Source organism: Vanessa tameamea, chromosome 18, assembly GCF_037043105.1.
Source record: "Vanessa tameamea isolate UH-Manoa-2023 chromosome 18, ilVanTame1 primary haplotype, whole genome shotgun sequence".
NCBI lineage: Eukaryota > Metazoa > Arthropoda > Insecta > Lepidoptera > Nymphalidae > Vanessa > Vanessa tameamea.
The window spans coordinates 3,799,362-3,815,316 of record NC_087326.1 but is presented as its reverse complement, the minus strand read 5'-3'; the positions used below and the strand labels follow the sequence as shown (position 1 = coordinate 3,815,316).

Here is a 15,955-nt window from a genome sequence, read left to right as displayed (position 1 = left end):
CATTACTCTTCTTTTTTCCTTACATGGTTGCTTATAGAATCTATATTATAGAAAATATTAATATTAAATTGTCACATATATCAATAAACTACAATAGAGAAGAGATTTTTTAATTGCACTTATGGGATTGGCCTCCTGATGGGAAGTGGTTCACCTGATGTTAAGTGGTCACTACAACCCTAATAGACTTTAGTATTGTAACAAATATTTTCTCATAAAAGTAATGCTCCACATCCACGTTACACTGGCTCAGTCACACTTCAAACCGGAACACTGAAATACTAAGTATTAAAGCAGTAAGCTGTTTTGCGGTAAAATGTACTATGCGCCTACCACCAAGTGGATCTCAAGCTAAATGATAAAATGTAGTAGCTTTTGTATTTGCCAGTTATACACTAACGGCTATACCTATAATCTATTCCATTCGAAAAAGGAATAAAGATAAATAAACAGACTGACGTATACCAAGCGATTTGCTAAAAGCACAGCTATATTGTGCGCTAATAACAGTGTTCTTGATTAATGTCTGTATTTATAATAGAATACTATTCCACTTAACTACTTATATCCACTTTAATTTTACTTTCTAAGCTCTGATAAAAGCTTCATCGACGTTCAAAAGATATATTTTTTTGAAATCCATAATAAATATAGATATTCGAGCTCTCGATAATATCGCGTCAATTTGATGTCAAAATATGTTGTTCACTTAGCTTTCGTCCTCTTGTAGTTGGAATAAACTATATAAATATTGGTGAAGGGATGATCAGTTAAATACTGTTTTCTTCTTTCGAATATCAAATCAATGCTGATAGGAAGAGATAAATCAGTTTTTAACTAATCATCCTGACCAACGATTAAAGTAACACCGTTAAAGTTTGTTTTAAGAAACACCAATAGACAAGGATTTATAGGATTATCATAAAGTTTGCAGTAAAAAAATGAAACGGCATATCGTCAATATATTATGTAATTTGATTTGTTATTCTCGGTATTATCTACATTTCGTATTGTAACTGTTATTTTTAATGACCGGTCGATAGTCTATGTCATAATCGCATTGTCTTTGATACGGTTGGGATGGTTTTAAAAAAGATATTGGTCTATTCCAATTTTGAAAGTTTTTTACAGTATAAGATCGTCTGTATCATAACACTAATTCCATGTCTGTAATCTCGTATATCCTGGTACTTCATGTATGAATTTATTGTTTATTAATAAATAATATAATAATAAGGAACTTTATTTATCAAAAACACATAAAATAAGTACAGATAAAAAGATAATATACTGAATCTAACCAATTTGGTGGAAAGGTTTCTTTTAATGTTGTTTTGCATTTTGCACCCTCTGTATTTTTCTTTCAATCTTTTTAGATAAGCAGGGGCCATAAAGGACATCACAGCAAAGCAACGGAGAGTGAAACAAGGAGTTCAAGGGTCTAGTAGATTTTACACCACGCTGCTCCAATGCGGGTTACAGAATATACGTATATGACAGAATTTCGTTGAAATTAGACACATGCAGGTTTCCTCACGATGTTTTCCTTCACCGCCGAGCACGAGATGAATTAAAAAAAAAATTAAGCACATGAAAATTCAGTGGTGCTTGCCTGCCTGAACCCATTACAGCATCATACCAACATAACGCGTTCATCTTAACCGATGGAGTGGCATCGGTTAAGATGCACGCGTTCTAACCACTGGACCATCTCGGCTCGTTGATTACTTATAATCCAGTATCTATACGTGACTGATGTAAATCGTGTCTCTTATCAAGCTTAGCGCCATAAGCGCGGTTGTATTACTTTTAGCTTTCTTAAGCCAATGTTTATCTTAGTATTTAATATTAATTCAATGAAAACAAATACTTTTCTTAGATTAGCGTATCTGATTAAATATATTTTTCAATTCAATTCTTAGTTTAATGGCTTTTAGTTGTGCCACAGGGCACAGATTATTTCGCCAATGTCACGTAGGATGGAGAAGACACGAATGAGATTGATCGGTATGGTTGACATAACAAACTCAATTACATTTTAAAGCCAAGTATAGTAATAGTGATTTCCTTGTTAATCCGTAACCTAGAACAACACAAACATTAAGGGTTAATAATAGGATAAATTACAAATAATTGTTAGTACTCTAAACTATATATAATAAGATATATCACTCAATTGGACTATTCACAACTTAATTTTATTACATTTAATATATTTACACAAAAAAGAACAAAATGGACTAAACACAAACGTCAACAAACATTCAACATTTATAGGACGAGGAACTTTAGAAGGGAGAATGTCGTAAATGGGATGAAGAAGTTTAGGACAAAGGAACAGGAAGTGGGTAGCGGAACCTTCGTCTAGGCCACATTCACACAGCGAGTGATCTCGAACTCTTATCTTTGCTAGGTGGGTAGGTGTGCATGAATGGCCGAGGCGTAACCGACAGATAGTGGACGTGACCCAACGGTCAGCGTGCCTGTGAAATGAAATTTCAGGTTGTAACACCGAATAATACTTACCCTTAACCGATTTTGATGAAATCCAAAAAGCATTCCAGGATTTAACCATTTGAGCTTTCGCAAGAGTGAGCAAGTCTCGAGAGGAATTGACAAAATGCTCAGATGAACCAGATTGGATAGCAATCTTAGCATATGAGTCAGCCATATCATTTCCAATAATACCGGAATGACTTGGAATCCAGACCAGCAAAACCTGAAGGCCTTGTTGGTGACAGGACAACAGAGCCTCTCTGATCTTAAAAATGATAGAAAGTCTTAATTTGCTACGAAAAGGATTTTCTTTAATGGCCAACAGACAGCTTAATGAGTCACATAAAATAAGTGATTGTTGTATGTTGTGTGACTGGGCATACATAATAGCTTTCAGTAAAGCAATGGCCTCACCGGCAAATATAGAGGTTTCAGGGGGGCATTTAAATAAAAAGACTATTTTATATTTAGGTATCCAACAAGCTGCGCCAACGCAGCCGGTCGGAAGAGTTTAGAGGCATCAGTATAAATAGGGAGGTGATTTGGCCAATTTTGATGAAACATTTTTTTGAAATTGGACACTAGTATCAGGGGCACCTTTTATAAGCCCAAGGTTTGTTATAACAGGGGTATTATAAATAAGAGATTTAAAGGAGGTGGAAAAAAGAGGATTAGAAGGAAAAGTGGTAAGGGGATGAGGGAGGTTGGTATACTTGAGGAAATTGTTTAATAGGAATGAGGATTTCGGACTGTCTGGGTTGTAAAGGTGAGATAATTTGTTTAATCGGGCCAATAGAGGATGGGAAGATAGCTGTAACAATTTGACGATAAAGCGGACACATAAGTATTGCCTCCTTATATGTAGAGGAGGGTCAACACACTCAACCTGCAGAGCAAGGTTATGCGCAAACATTTAAACTGAATTTTGTTTAATTTTTCTGAAGCTGATTTATTGAAGGGATCTAGAACAAACAGTCCATAGTCCAAATGACTACGAACTATTGCGTTATAGATCAGCTTCAATGTATAAGGGTGAGCTCCCCACCAAACTCCAGATACTGCTAAGGGCATTAATTGATTTTTCACATTTCTTGGCTAAATAGTCAGAGTGTGAAATTCCGTTCAGTCGGTGATCGAGAATAATACCAAGAAATTTTGTTTTGTCTACAAAGTTAATGCGTTGACCTTCATAAAACAAATTAAAGGTAGGTATACGTCTTTTTTTAGTAAATATCACTGCTTGACTTTTGGCTATCGACAGCGATAGGCCATGGTCAGAGAGCCATTGGGATAGGTAATGCAAAGCAGAGTTTAATCGAAATGTAACGATCCTTCAAACTGCCATCCAAAATTCCTTACTAGTTTAGACTCCGCTAAAAGACGACCATTTATAGGAATCGTAGGACAGTTTTGACCAAGTTTTAGCAGTTGTTGCCCGGTGCAAAACCTTAAATACTTATATACTTTTGTGGATTCAATGATAGCGTGTGATTCCTCGACCGCTGATAAATATAAGAAACACCATAATTCATATTTTTAATAAATGTAATTATATTATTGATATCATGTGCATATGACAAATATCTTATTATTTAGAAATATAGATAATAGACTTGTTTTTAAAAATATGACGGAATTTTATGGAATACCTTAAGATAAGGCCATATACGAGATATTTTATAATATCCTTATTAATATAAGGTTTTAAATAATAAACCTACTTCTAGTAGTTCTAGTTTAGTTTTAGCAATACATTTAAAAATAATGAAAACCACCGAGTGATCAAAATAATTGATATGACAACTATGATTTTTTTATGGCAACAGAATTATTTCAAAGAATAATAATGCTATCGTTTAAAAAATGTGAGGCATGTTTGGGCATTTAATGAATATCAATAGTTTTATCATTGGAAAAAATAGTCATCACCAGCAAATAGATATTAATGCTTGCTCGAAGTCCCATTTGTACGCTTTCTGCATCCAGTCGGATTTGCGCTGAGTTTTTAGTTTATTCAATCTAGAGCTCATTTCTCCTAATGGCCATCGGCTCCATCGTCGTATGTTGGTATTTCTTTTTTTTTTATTATTATAAAATAATTGAGCCACTGGCCACGTGAGCTTAATGACAAGTGGACATCATTATCCATAGTTGATACTATATAAAATATTGACACACATAACCAAAGCGCTACCAACCTCCGGGACTAAGATGTTATGTATCTTGTGCCTGTACTTATACTGGCTCACTCATCCTTCAAACCAGAACACTACAATACTAAATATTGCTGTTTGGTGGTAGAATATGTGATGGGTGGTCTAATCCATTCAAAGATATTACGGCGAACCCATAGATACTCATACCTCGCTTCTTAGCACGCTTCTCGACCTTGAAAGTTATATTGTCCGACAGTGAGTGTTCACATTACGGCAGCGTTTTAAATAATTGCCACAAATAAATATATTTTGATGAACAAAGTGTAAATGATAATATTAAGATAACAACCAAAACACAAGCCTATGTATTATTCTTTTATTGTCTATAAAAATGTCTATAATAAATCATTGGGAAATAGTATCTTACTTATTTTTATTAAGTATAGAATAGTTGAAATTATTATCATTGTTATATTTAATTGTCGAATGCAGAATAAAATAAGGCCCAAGATAAAATAAAAAAAAATTGCTATTGCTATAATAAAGTTAAATATAGGCATTATTTTGATAAATCTGTTTTCAAATTAAGTTTATAACAAATTAACGATTTTATTATTTAAATTTACATAAGAAAACTATTCTTATGTAAATTTAAAATATTTTCAAGAAAGAATATATTATATTATAAAAAAATAGTTTTTCATCTTAATTTGAATTCCTATCTATGAGTATTTGTATTATTTCATGTAAGGTGCTTAAATGTCCAATATTCTGGGTTTTTACTACGGTCATCATTACGGAAATTTTCAGTTTAATCGACTTGTAAAATGATTTATAATTTTGAACATGAATATTATTATCGTGAATTCCATTGCGAGTATAGTAGGTACTTAATGAAAACAAAATGCGAAAGCGTTTTTTTTTCAATTGACGTGAAAACTATTGAAATGATATATATTAATAGATTAGGGAAATACCATAGATATTGATGGAATAGCTTTTATCTCGAAAATATACAACCTTAGTTATCATGTTGTAAAGATAAATTAATTTTCTTTTTTTTATTATATCGGTGGGCGGATGAGCAAGTGGGCCACCTGATGGTAAGTGGTCACCACCGTCCGTAGACAATGGCGTTGTAAGAAATATTAACCATTCCTTACATCATCAACACGCCACAGCCTTGGGATTTAAGATGTTATGTCCCTTGTGCCTGTAGTTACACTGGCTAACCCACCCTTCAAACAGGAACACAATAATACTGAGTATTGCTGTTTGGCGATGTAAGGAATGGTTAATATTTCATACAATGCCATTGTCTATGGGCGGTGGTGACCACCTAGCATCAGGTGGCCCATATGCTCTTCCGCCAAACTATACAATAAAAAAAAGAAAAAAAATATATAGAAAAATATGTTATAAATGCGAAAGTAACTCTGTTTGAGTCTGTTACTCTTTCACGGCCAAACCAATAAACCGAATTTGATTAAATTTGGTATGAAGTAAGCTTGATGTCCATAGATAATAAATTCCTTATTTATTATGCCAATAACTGATGACCAGCCCGTAAAACGCAAGCGAAGCTGCGGGCGACAGCTAGTTTGAAAATAAGCAAAAAAGGCGTGATTCGATAATTAGATGTAATTCTGTTGAAATTAACATTATTTCTAGTCAATTCACGGGATGATCAATGCGTATTACATTCCAATTCACGCATAAACGATTATATCTATCTTTATGATAATTTATATAAGAATTTGATTAGATAATTATCTCTATCGAGAGTAATATAATTTATTTACAATAATTATCGTTTGAAGTTGTATAAATACTGCGTTTTTTGAAAATGTAACCGTACTTGTGATTTGGTAAGTAACATGAAATGACATTTTCTTAACAATATTAAAGTATGTAATAAAATTATTCTTTTTGATTAGATTTGAATATATAATGATAAATAACAATACACAAGATATTTTGAAGTTTGCTTTTATAATATTTTTTCTTTGGAACTGTGATAATAGGAACTGATTGTTTATTATGATCATTATTTAAAAAAACAAATTTGCGTTTAAAGGACGATACGTACATCTATGTATCATTCTTCTTGTATATTAAATTCGTTTTTGAACATTATAATATAATTGTATTTTGCTATTTCAGAAAAAATACTGCAAATATGAAATTTTTCGCTATTTTCGCCGCCGTCGTTGCTGTTGCTCTGGCCCGCCCGGGCACCAGCACCTGGACTCTGGAGGAGCTCTCTGATGCTCTCCAGAACCCCAATATCGACCCCGCACTCGTGCCCATCTTGGAACATGCTTTAAATGAACTCATATCTGCCCTTCACAACGGAGAACAATTAGTAAGTAAAATATAATTATATATTAAATAAAATAATAAAAGGTCTTTGCAATAGTTTAAATTAAAATAATTCCTTATTCATTTAATTCTTGTTTGCAGGAAAGCGTCTTCGTGCCCCTGCCCGCTGATGTCTCCATTGTGCCTAGTCCTGTTGTTCCTGCCCCCGTTGTCCCCAGCCCCGCTGCATCCAGCCCTCTTGTGCAGATCATCGTCAACGTCAAAAGTCAGCAACAGGTCTGTAAAAAGTATTGATTTAGTACCTAACATTTTCAGAAATTCCTGTCATTTTTTTTAAATGATTATTTATTAACTTATAAATTGTTACATATTTTGGTTTACATAACGCAAGTTGTGGTTTTAAAGAATTCTCGAACACGATTATTGAAAAAAAAAGTTCAACGAGTGATCTGCAATTTTTATTTGCAAGGCGAGTACTACGCCACTTCGTGTTTAGGGTGTACGAAAGTTGTACTTAATGTTTATTTTTGTAAATTAGGTCGCTGAGGCCCCTGTAGAGCCCACATTCATTGGCCAATAAAAATTACGTCGTTGGCGTCAATATTTAATCGTCTATAACAATAATTACAGCCTTGCTTATAAGCTGTCCCACTACTGAGAACAGCCATCTTGTCGGTGTAGAATAGATAGGCCATAGTCTAGACTACCTATAGCTATCTGGTTTTAGAGTTGTGGGGGTTTGAAGGAATAAAAATATCAGATTATTTTTTATTTTACTAAAAATTTTTTTTTGTGCTGGCTTATTTGTAAAAAGTTGACTTCGATGAACGGACTAAATAATAACCGGCTTGATACATAGATAATTTAAATGGGACAATGCTAGTAACTGTTTTGATGACCGTACAAAAAGACTGAATTATAATCTTATACAAGCAAATTATTAATTCCATTCGACAGCGTTGTTATATGAAAAAGCTTTTATTATTCTGCGATTCTAATGTCATGTAGATCTTTTCACTCATGAGGGCGCACCTCTTAACGATAAATTATTATCGGCGTACATTATTGTGGGTGACGCTCGTGCTTAAATGACATATCTGATGACTTATACCCTGTTCAAATTAGCTTGATATTTTTGACAGACGGGCTAGTGATGAGAAACAGAAAATATAACATATATATAACAGTCGATGGAACGATGGAATGCGGAATTCAAATTAGAATTAAAAAAAAATTTAACTTATTTATCTAAAAAGAGTTATACCAGCCAAAGAGACCACAACCAAAAGGACCCCCGTTCGTAACAATAACTTAACAATGATCTTTAATAAGGATTTTTGTAATCGATATTTGTAGCAGTTACTGCCTGTTATTCGCATCGACCGACCGATGTAACATTATGCTTGCGAAGAAATCCGACCTTTGTAACTTGAAAACGATTTATGGTTAAAATTTAATAACCAATACGAAACAAATGTGATGTTATTAATTTTATGAAGTAGATTTGTTACCCAATTAGTAAGTAAGCAACGAAGCCTTACTTTACACAAGATTCAATGAATCCTTTACTTTAATGGTATATATCAATAATAAAATTATAAAAAATGTTTTAATTGCTAAACTACTAGTACTAAATAATAATTCATCTACAAGAGCAAACTCCGTTTTATTTAATGTTTATTTTGATATATTACGTGTATATAATATTATAAGAAAAAGTGTAAACGGACTTTGTTTTTTAAATGTACGTAATCTGTTTCATAGCTAGAAGTTTTTTCTCCTTCATTTATTTCTGAGGTATGTATACGTATTCAAAAAACAAGTTATGTCACAATCAAATCAAGTACTTAATTTATGTTTTGTTACAACTTGTTATAAATGTTACAATATTTTGTTAATGTCAAATGGGATTCCTACCGTTCCAATTTCAAATTAAATAAACAAAAGCTGCGTAGCGAGCACGAGCAGAACCGAAAATCGTGTAGCGTGGACCGGCTTACGAGCCTCGAACGAGCGTGGTTCGAGCGTTCGGCTCGTGATCGGCCCGTTGTCGGTTTTTTGACGAACACAAAGGGATTTGCGTAGCGCTTGCAGTGCGCTCGTGGACGTTAATTGACACACGTTCGTTTCGCTGGCCGCAGCACCATGGAAACGTGGATAGAAGATGTTTGTTTACAATTAATTGAATTATATTAAAATAATCCTATGATATGGGACCCAAAACATGAGGATTACTTAAAAAAAAAGATGATGCATGGTCTCGTACATCTCAAATATGAATTTGTAGAATCCCATCGTTTTGGCCTTCTAGCACTTTTTCTAGCAGCAGCAGCGGTTGCTGCAAAAGCCATCAACTCGTCCATCCCCGCCGCGAACTACGAGCACACTGTTGAAAACTATGTTCGAGGTGAGTGATCGTTGTAGGCCCGTTGCACGTCCACACCTGACACCGCGGCGAGCGGCTCGGCTTGCGCTCCGTCCGTGCTCGGCTCGTCTAGCGTTTATGCAGCTAAACATTCGGCATTACATTTTGTTTCTAGTTATTTTGTTTAGTTGGGGATCATGTTTATAATGACACAAATTGTTTTTAATCAATAAATTCCGATAAGTAAATTTATCACGCAAAAGCTTTAAATTATCATTGATAGATAAAATTGAATTTATCATTACGAAAACGTATATATAGTTTATTAAGTTTTGATTTCATTCAATACTTGCAGGACAGGAAGTAAGTCTAACAGTCTCCTTACCTATGTTGTGTACAAAAATATTTATAAGTGGTACTTTTACGTGCTGTTTTTTTTGAATATTATTTTTATTGTAACTTTTCTCAGATTTATGTCAAGTGTTATATTAAAGTTATATGCATTAAAATTGGGATTATTTCACAGAAAAATAATTCAAGATGAAATTCTTTATTATGCTTGCCGCCATTGTGGCTGTTGCCCTCGCTCGCCCAGGCACAAGCACCTGGACTCTGCAGGAGCTTACTGATGCTTTACAGAACCCTAACGTCAATCCCGCAGTTGTGCCCTTCTTGGAACATGCTCTAAATGAATTAATGAGTGCTCTTCACAATGGACACGAATTTGTAACTATAATTTAATTTATATTTAAATATAAAACGAAACATATATTTAACTATCTTGTAATTTTTCATTTTTAAATAAAAAAAGTAATTATTATACAGTATTAAAAATTAAAATAGAACGATAACTTATTTTAAATGGATTTGGTATATATCCAGATATGAATTTAGGTTTTATAAGTGTGTCGTATTTGCAGGAAAGCATCCACGTACCCCTGCCAGCTGACATCGCTATCATAGCCGAGCCTGTCATTCCTTCCCCCGTCGACATTCCTGCTGTATCAAGCCCTCTCGTGCAGCTCATCATCAACGTGAAGAGTCCATAGCAGGTAAAGGAAACATCAATAATTTATATTTATTTGTAGCGAAATCGCAATTACAAAAATGTTCTCCGCATGGACTGATTTCGCAAATATGTTTCAATGTTTCCTTGATCACGAAAAAACATGAAAAAAAGCACAAATTTGCTAAGCGAACAACGCAAATATTTGTCTTGTTTGTTTGTTTTGATGTGTAACAAAAATGTACAAATGGATTTTAGTATTTGCCATTAGGTGATGTAAGGAATGGTTAATATTTCTTACGTCGCCAATATTTATGGGCGATGGTGGTCACTAACCGTCAGGTGGCCCATTTGTCAATCCACCAACCCTTTATAAAATTACTTTATATTGTGTTATATTAGGTGACTGATGTCGGTACCGCTCCCCCGGCTAACGTTCCCGGACCAGACTTCAACCCTATCGACGTCATCGCCGTCAACCCCATCGAAGTTTAATAATTACCAATTAATAACAGCTCATTATTTACAAGAGATATAAATTCTCTATTCTGAATTCAATAAATTATATGATTTACAAATAATGCTTTGGTTGATTTCATTTTATAAGCGTTATCAAAATTATTTTAGTATAAATATTATATACTTATCATATTATACACATTATTCGAAATATTTTAGCATCATTATCCTGAACATATTAATATATATTTATTAACGTATAAGAATTATTAATATTAATATATACAAACAGTTACCGTATAAATCATGACATTTCCCCGTTGAATCGCAATTCTGATCCTCTGGGCAAAAAACGAACCAGCCCTCCTGTTGCGTATTAATTAAAACTATAAGATTTGTAAATCACCACAGAGATGAGTCTTTACGATGTCTTTAGATACCCTTTGAAGAATATTCATATACTTGGCATGTTTTTGCGTTTTGAATTAATAGATGCCTCTGTACTAAGTTATATTGTTTATAGATAATTCTTTATTATATAAGAGTAAAAATAATGTGACTGCCTGTAAACGTCCCACTACCGGGCTAAGGTCTCCTCTCCCTTCGAGGAGATGGTTTAAAGTTACTTACATCATCAAATGGCCCATTTGCTCGTCCGCCGACCTATATCATAAAAAAAAATTACAACTGATACCAATTTAAAATATAATAAAGAAGCCAGGAAGATATTGTTAAAATCGTAGAGTGTGATCTATGAACTCTTGCACAGAATGTTACATTAATTTTTTTGTAACAATTTAGTAAGAGACGGTATGGACACTCGATGATCTTGTTTTATAAACGTTTATATAGCCCCACAATAGAGTTACTCATTCTAAGCAGTCATTTGTTTATTTAACAAAAATGATAGATAGTATAAAATTATGAGCCGAGATGGCCCAGTGGTTAGAACGCGTGCATCTTAAACGATGATTTCGGGTTCAAAACCAGGCTAGTAGCACAGAATTTTCATGTGCTTAAATTGTGTTTATAATCCATCTCGTGCTCGGCGGTGAAGGAAAACATCGTGAAGAAACACTGCATGTGTCTAATTTCAACGAAATTCTGCCACATGTGTATTCCACCAACCCGCATTGGAGCAGTGTTGTGGAATATGCTCCAAACCTTCTCCTCAAAGGGAGAGGAGGCCTTAACCCAGCGGTGGGAAATTTACAGCCTGCTAATGTGAAAAAAATGTATATATATAGTCAATGTTATAATATTGCTAATATTTTATGAATAATAAAAGTATCCGAATGAATACTTAGTGAAACTGCATTGATATGTATGATATGATAATTCGCTTAGGTGACGTTAACATCACAAAAGATAGGGCAATTTTTTCTTCAGTTTTGATAAAGGGCGAACTCAAAGATAAGATGTAAACAAACAAAAAATAAGGAATTCGAAAGTATTGTAAAATATATAAATGAAAACATTTTAAATTATTCATTACTAAATTATATATTTTGCAATAAAACTAAATTGAATATATGGGCGCTCGGCAGTGCTGCCATCTAGTTTCAATGTATGTAACAAATCAAAACAAAACTATATCCATGGGCGTTCGCCGTGCTGCCATCTGTTGTCAATATATGTAACAAATCGAATAAAACTTATAATCTGTAAAGCGACATCTATCAAATAATTTGGGACTTAATAATACAGGAAATATTATTATCTACTCTTAGCAATAAAGTAAGTAAAATGTAGAATAATAAATTGTAATTCACATTTTAGAATCAATCTTAGATAATACTAAGTATATTTTTAATATCGATAGTGATAAATAATTAAGCTAATTACAATATATTTCGATTTTTAATTAAGATCAAAAATATTTTTATATTATTTTTTTATTATTATAAGCCATTAATAGTTATTATGTTTGTAACAAAATAAATATGGTCTTGTTGTTGATATAAAAAAAGGATGTCATAGTTTAGTTAGTAGAAAAGTAAGTTCAGGCGGGCATTCCTCGGACAATTGTAGAACTATTCACTATTCAGACCATTGAATTTATTATTGCAAAAAGTGTTTTTCTGTATTTCTACATGAATCCCGGGGAGAATTCTTGCGAATCGCCGACATATACAAACATATATAACAAAATATTTTTTTTCCATAGTTTTAATTATTTCCTAAAAAGAAAATTGATTTATTCATTTTATATAGTATAGTTCAGTTAGTTACAAAATATGAGATTTTTTACTAATATTATAAATGCGAAAGTAAGTACATCTATCTGTTACGTTTTAACGGATAAACCGAATTTGATCACCTTTGGTGCTTAACCCCAAGGAAGAAAACAGATTACTTTTTATACCTGAAATCTACGCTCTTAAATACGCGGGCGAAGTCGCGTATATTATTTTCGTTCCTATAATATTATATTAATACAAAGAATAATAATTTATGTATGTTTCTTATAAATACAAACGAGTATAAACATTTATTTTTATATTCCATGATAACGATCTTGAGCCCTTTACTTTTTTGTACGAATAAAACTCTCAAGAAGACAATTATTTCTTGAAGTTGGACGAGCAAGTGGGCCACCTGATGGTAAGTGGTCACCACCGTCCGTAGACAATGGCGTTGTAAGAAATTAACATTATTTCTAGTCAATTCACGGGATGATCAATGCGTGTTACATTCCAATTCACGCATAAACGATTATATATCTATCTTTATGATAATTTATATAAGAATTTGATTAGATAATTATCTCTATCGAGAGTAATATAATTCATTTACAATAATTATCGTTTGAAGTTGTATAAATACTGCGTTTTTTGAAAATGTAACCGTACTTGTGATTTGGTAAGTAACATGAAATGACATTTTCTTAACAATATTAAAGTATGTAATAAAATTATTCTTTTTGATTAGATTTGAATATATAATAATAAATAACAATACACAAGATATTTTGAAGTTTGCTTTTATAATATTTTTTCTTTGGAACTGTGATAATAGGAACTAATTGTTTATTATGATCATTATTTAAAAAAACATAGTTATACGCAATAATTTGCGTTTAAAGGAAGATACATACATCTATGTATCATTCTTCTTGTATATTAAATTAGTTTTTGAACATTATAATATAATTGTATTTTGCTATTTCAGAAAAAATACTGCAAATATGAAATATTTCGCTATTTTCGCCGCCGTCGTTGCTGTTGCTCTGGCCCGCCCGGGCACCAGCACCTGGACTCTGGAGGAGCTCTCTGATGCTCTCCAGAACCCCAATATCGACCCCGCACTCGTGCCCATCTTGGAACATGCTTTAAATGAACTCGTATCTGCCATTCACAACGGAGAACAATTAGTAAGTTAAATATAATTATATATTAAATAAAATAATAAAAGGTCTTTGCAATAGTTTAAATTAAAATAATTCCTTATTCATTTAATTCTTGTTTGCAGGAAAGCATCTTCGTGCCCCTGCCCGCTGATGTCTCCATTGTGCCTAGTCCTGTTGTTCCCGCCCCCGTTGTCCCCAGCCCCGCTGCATCCAGCCCTCTTGTGCAGATCATCGTCAACGTCAAAAGTCAACAACAGGTTTGTAAAAAGTATTGATTTAGTACCTAACATTTTCAGAAATTCCTGTCAGTTTTTTTTAATTATTCTTTATTAACTTATAAATTGTTACATATTTTGGTTTACATAACTCAAGTTGTGGTTTTAAAGAATACTCGAACACGATTATTGAAAAAAAAAGTTCAACGAGTGATCTGCAATTTTTATTTGCAAGGCGAGTACTACGCCACTTCGTGTTTAAGGTGTACAAAAGTTGTACTTAATGTTTATTTTTGTAAATTAGGTCGCTGAGGCCCCTGTAGAGCCCACACCAGTGTTGGTTGATGAATCAGGCGAAGAAGCTATTGAGGAACCCATCGTTGTTTTTCCTGAACCAATCATAATTAACCCTATCGACATCATCGCTGTGAACCCTGTCGATATGTGGGGCCCTGTTGGTCCTATGCCTGTCATTGACGGCGGAGATGTCGGACCTATGTAAATTAAAATGTATTTAGCTATTGGCGAATATGTATGTATATAACAAGTGTAATAAACGATTTGAAGACAATATTATGGTATTAATTCTTTTAATTTCTATTATACTAACTGAAAACGTTACCACAAGTACAGATACAATTAATAATACATAAGTAAATAACGTAAATTCATTGGCCAATAAAAATTACGTCGTTGGCGTCAATATTTAATCGTCTATAACAATAATTAAAGCCTTGCTTATAAGCTGTCCCACTACTGAGAATAGCCATCTTGTCGGTGTAGAATATATAGGCCATAGTCTAGACTACCTATAGCTATCTGGTTTTAGAGTTGTGGGGGTTTGAAGGAATAAAAATATCAGATTATTTTTTATTTTACTAAATTTTTTTTTTGTGCTGGCTTATTTGTAAAAAGTTGACTTCGATGAACGGACTAAATAATAACCGGCTTGACACATAGATAATTTAAATGGGACAATGCAAGTAACTGTTTTGATGACCGTACAAAAAGACTGAATTATAATCTTATACAAGCAAATTATTAATTCCATTCGACATCGTTGTTTAGATCTTTTCACTCATGAGGGCGCACCTCTTAACGATAAATTATTATCGGCGTACATTATTGTGGGTGACGCTCGTGCTTAAATGACATATCTGATGACTTATACCCTGTTCAAATTAGCTTGATATTTTTGACAGACGGGCTAGTGATGAGAAACAGAAAATATAACATATATATAACAGTAAATGGAACGATGGAATGCGGAATTCAAATTAGAATTAAAAAAAAATTTAACTTATTTATCTAAAAAGAGTTATACCAGCCAAAGAGACCACAACCAAAAGGACCCCCGTTCGTAACAATAACTTAACAATGATCTTTAAGGGGACTACATGAGCTAAATGCTAGTTTTATAATGCAAGAAAGTATAAGATCCGATGCAGTAAACCAAATGAAAAAAATATATGATAATCTTCAGGATACATGCTAGTTATTTGCTATTTTGAAAACATGATGTAATTAATTTGGTACGATAGAAAAAAATCACAAAGTTACCTCTAAAAAAATCTTTTAATAAATAAA

General features: G+C 33.1%; 1 protein-coding gene and 1 long non-coding RNA gene across 4 annotated transcripts; both read left to right on the top strand.

Moving 5' to 3' along the window:
* The first annotated feature begins 6,802 nt into the window (after positions 1–6,802).
* LOC135193779 (uncharacterized) lies at positions 6,803–14,939 on the top strand. 3 transcript variants are annotated; one of them, XM_064217729.1, is made up of 3 exons: positions 6,803–7,017; positions 14,276–14,410; positions 14,673–14,939. In XM_064217729.1, exons 1-3 carry the CDS (start codon positions 6,832–6,834, stop codon positions 14,868–14,870), a joined length of 519 nt encoding a protein of 172 aa, XP_064073799.1. In that variant the 5' UTR covers positions 6,803–6,831; the 3' UTR covers positions 14,871–14,939. The 3 variants fall into 3 exon arrangements, with proteins under 3 accessions (XP_064073799.1, XP_064073798.1, XP_064073800.1); XM_064217728.1 differs by lacking the exon at positions 14,276–14,410 and adding an exon at positions 7,116–7,250; XM_064217730.1 differs by lacking the exon at positions 6,803–7,017 and adding an exon at positions 13,982–14,177.
* LOC113393791 (uncharacterized) lies at positions 9,844–10,818 on the top strand. Its single transcript, XR_010309431.1, has 3 exons — positions 9,844–10,065; positions 10,260–10,391; positions 10,748–10,818. It is a non-coding gene; the product is annotated as an uncharacterized LOC113393791 (long non-coding RNA).
* Positions 14,940–15,955: the final 1,016 nt, after the last annotated feature.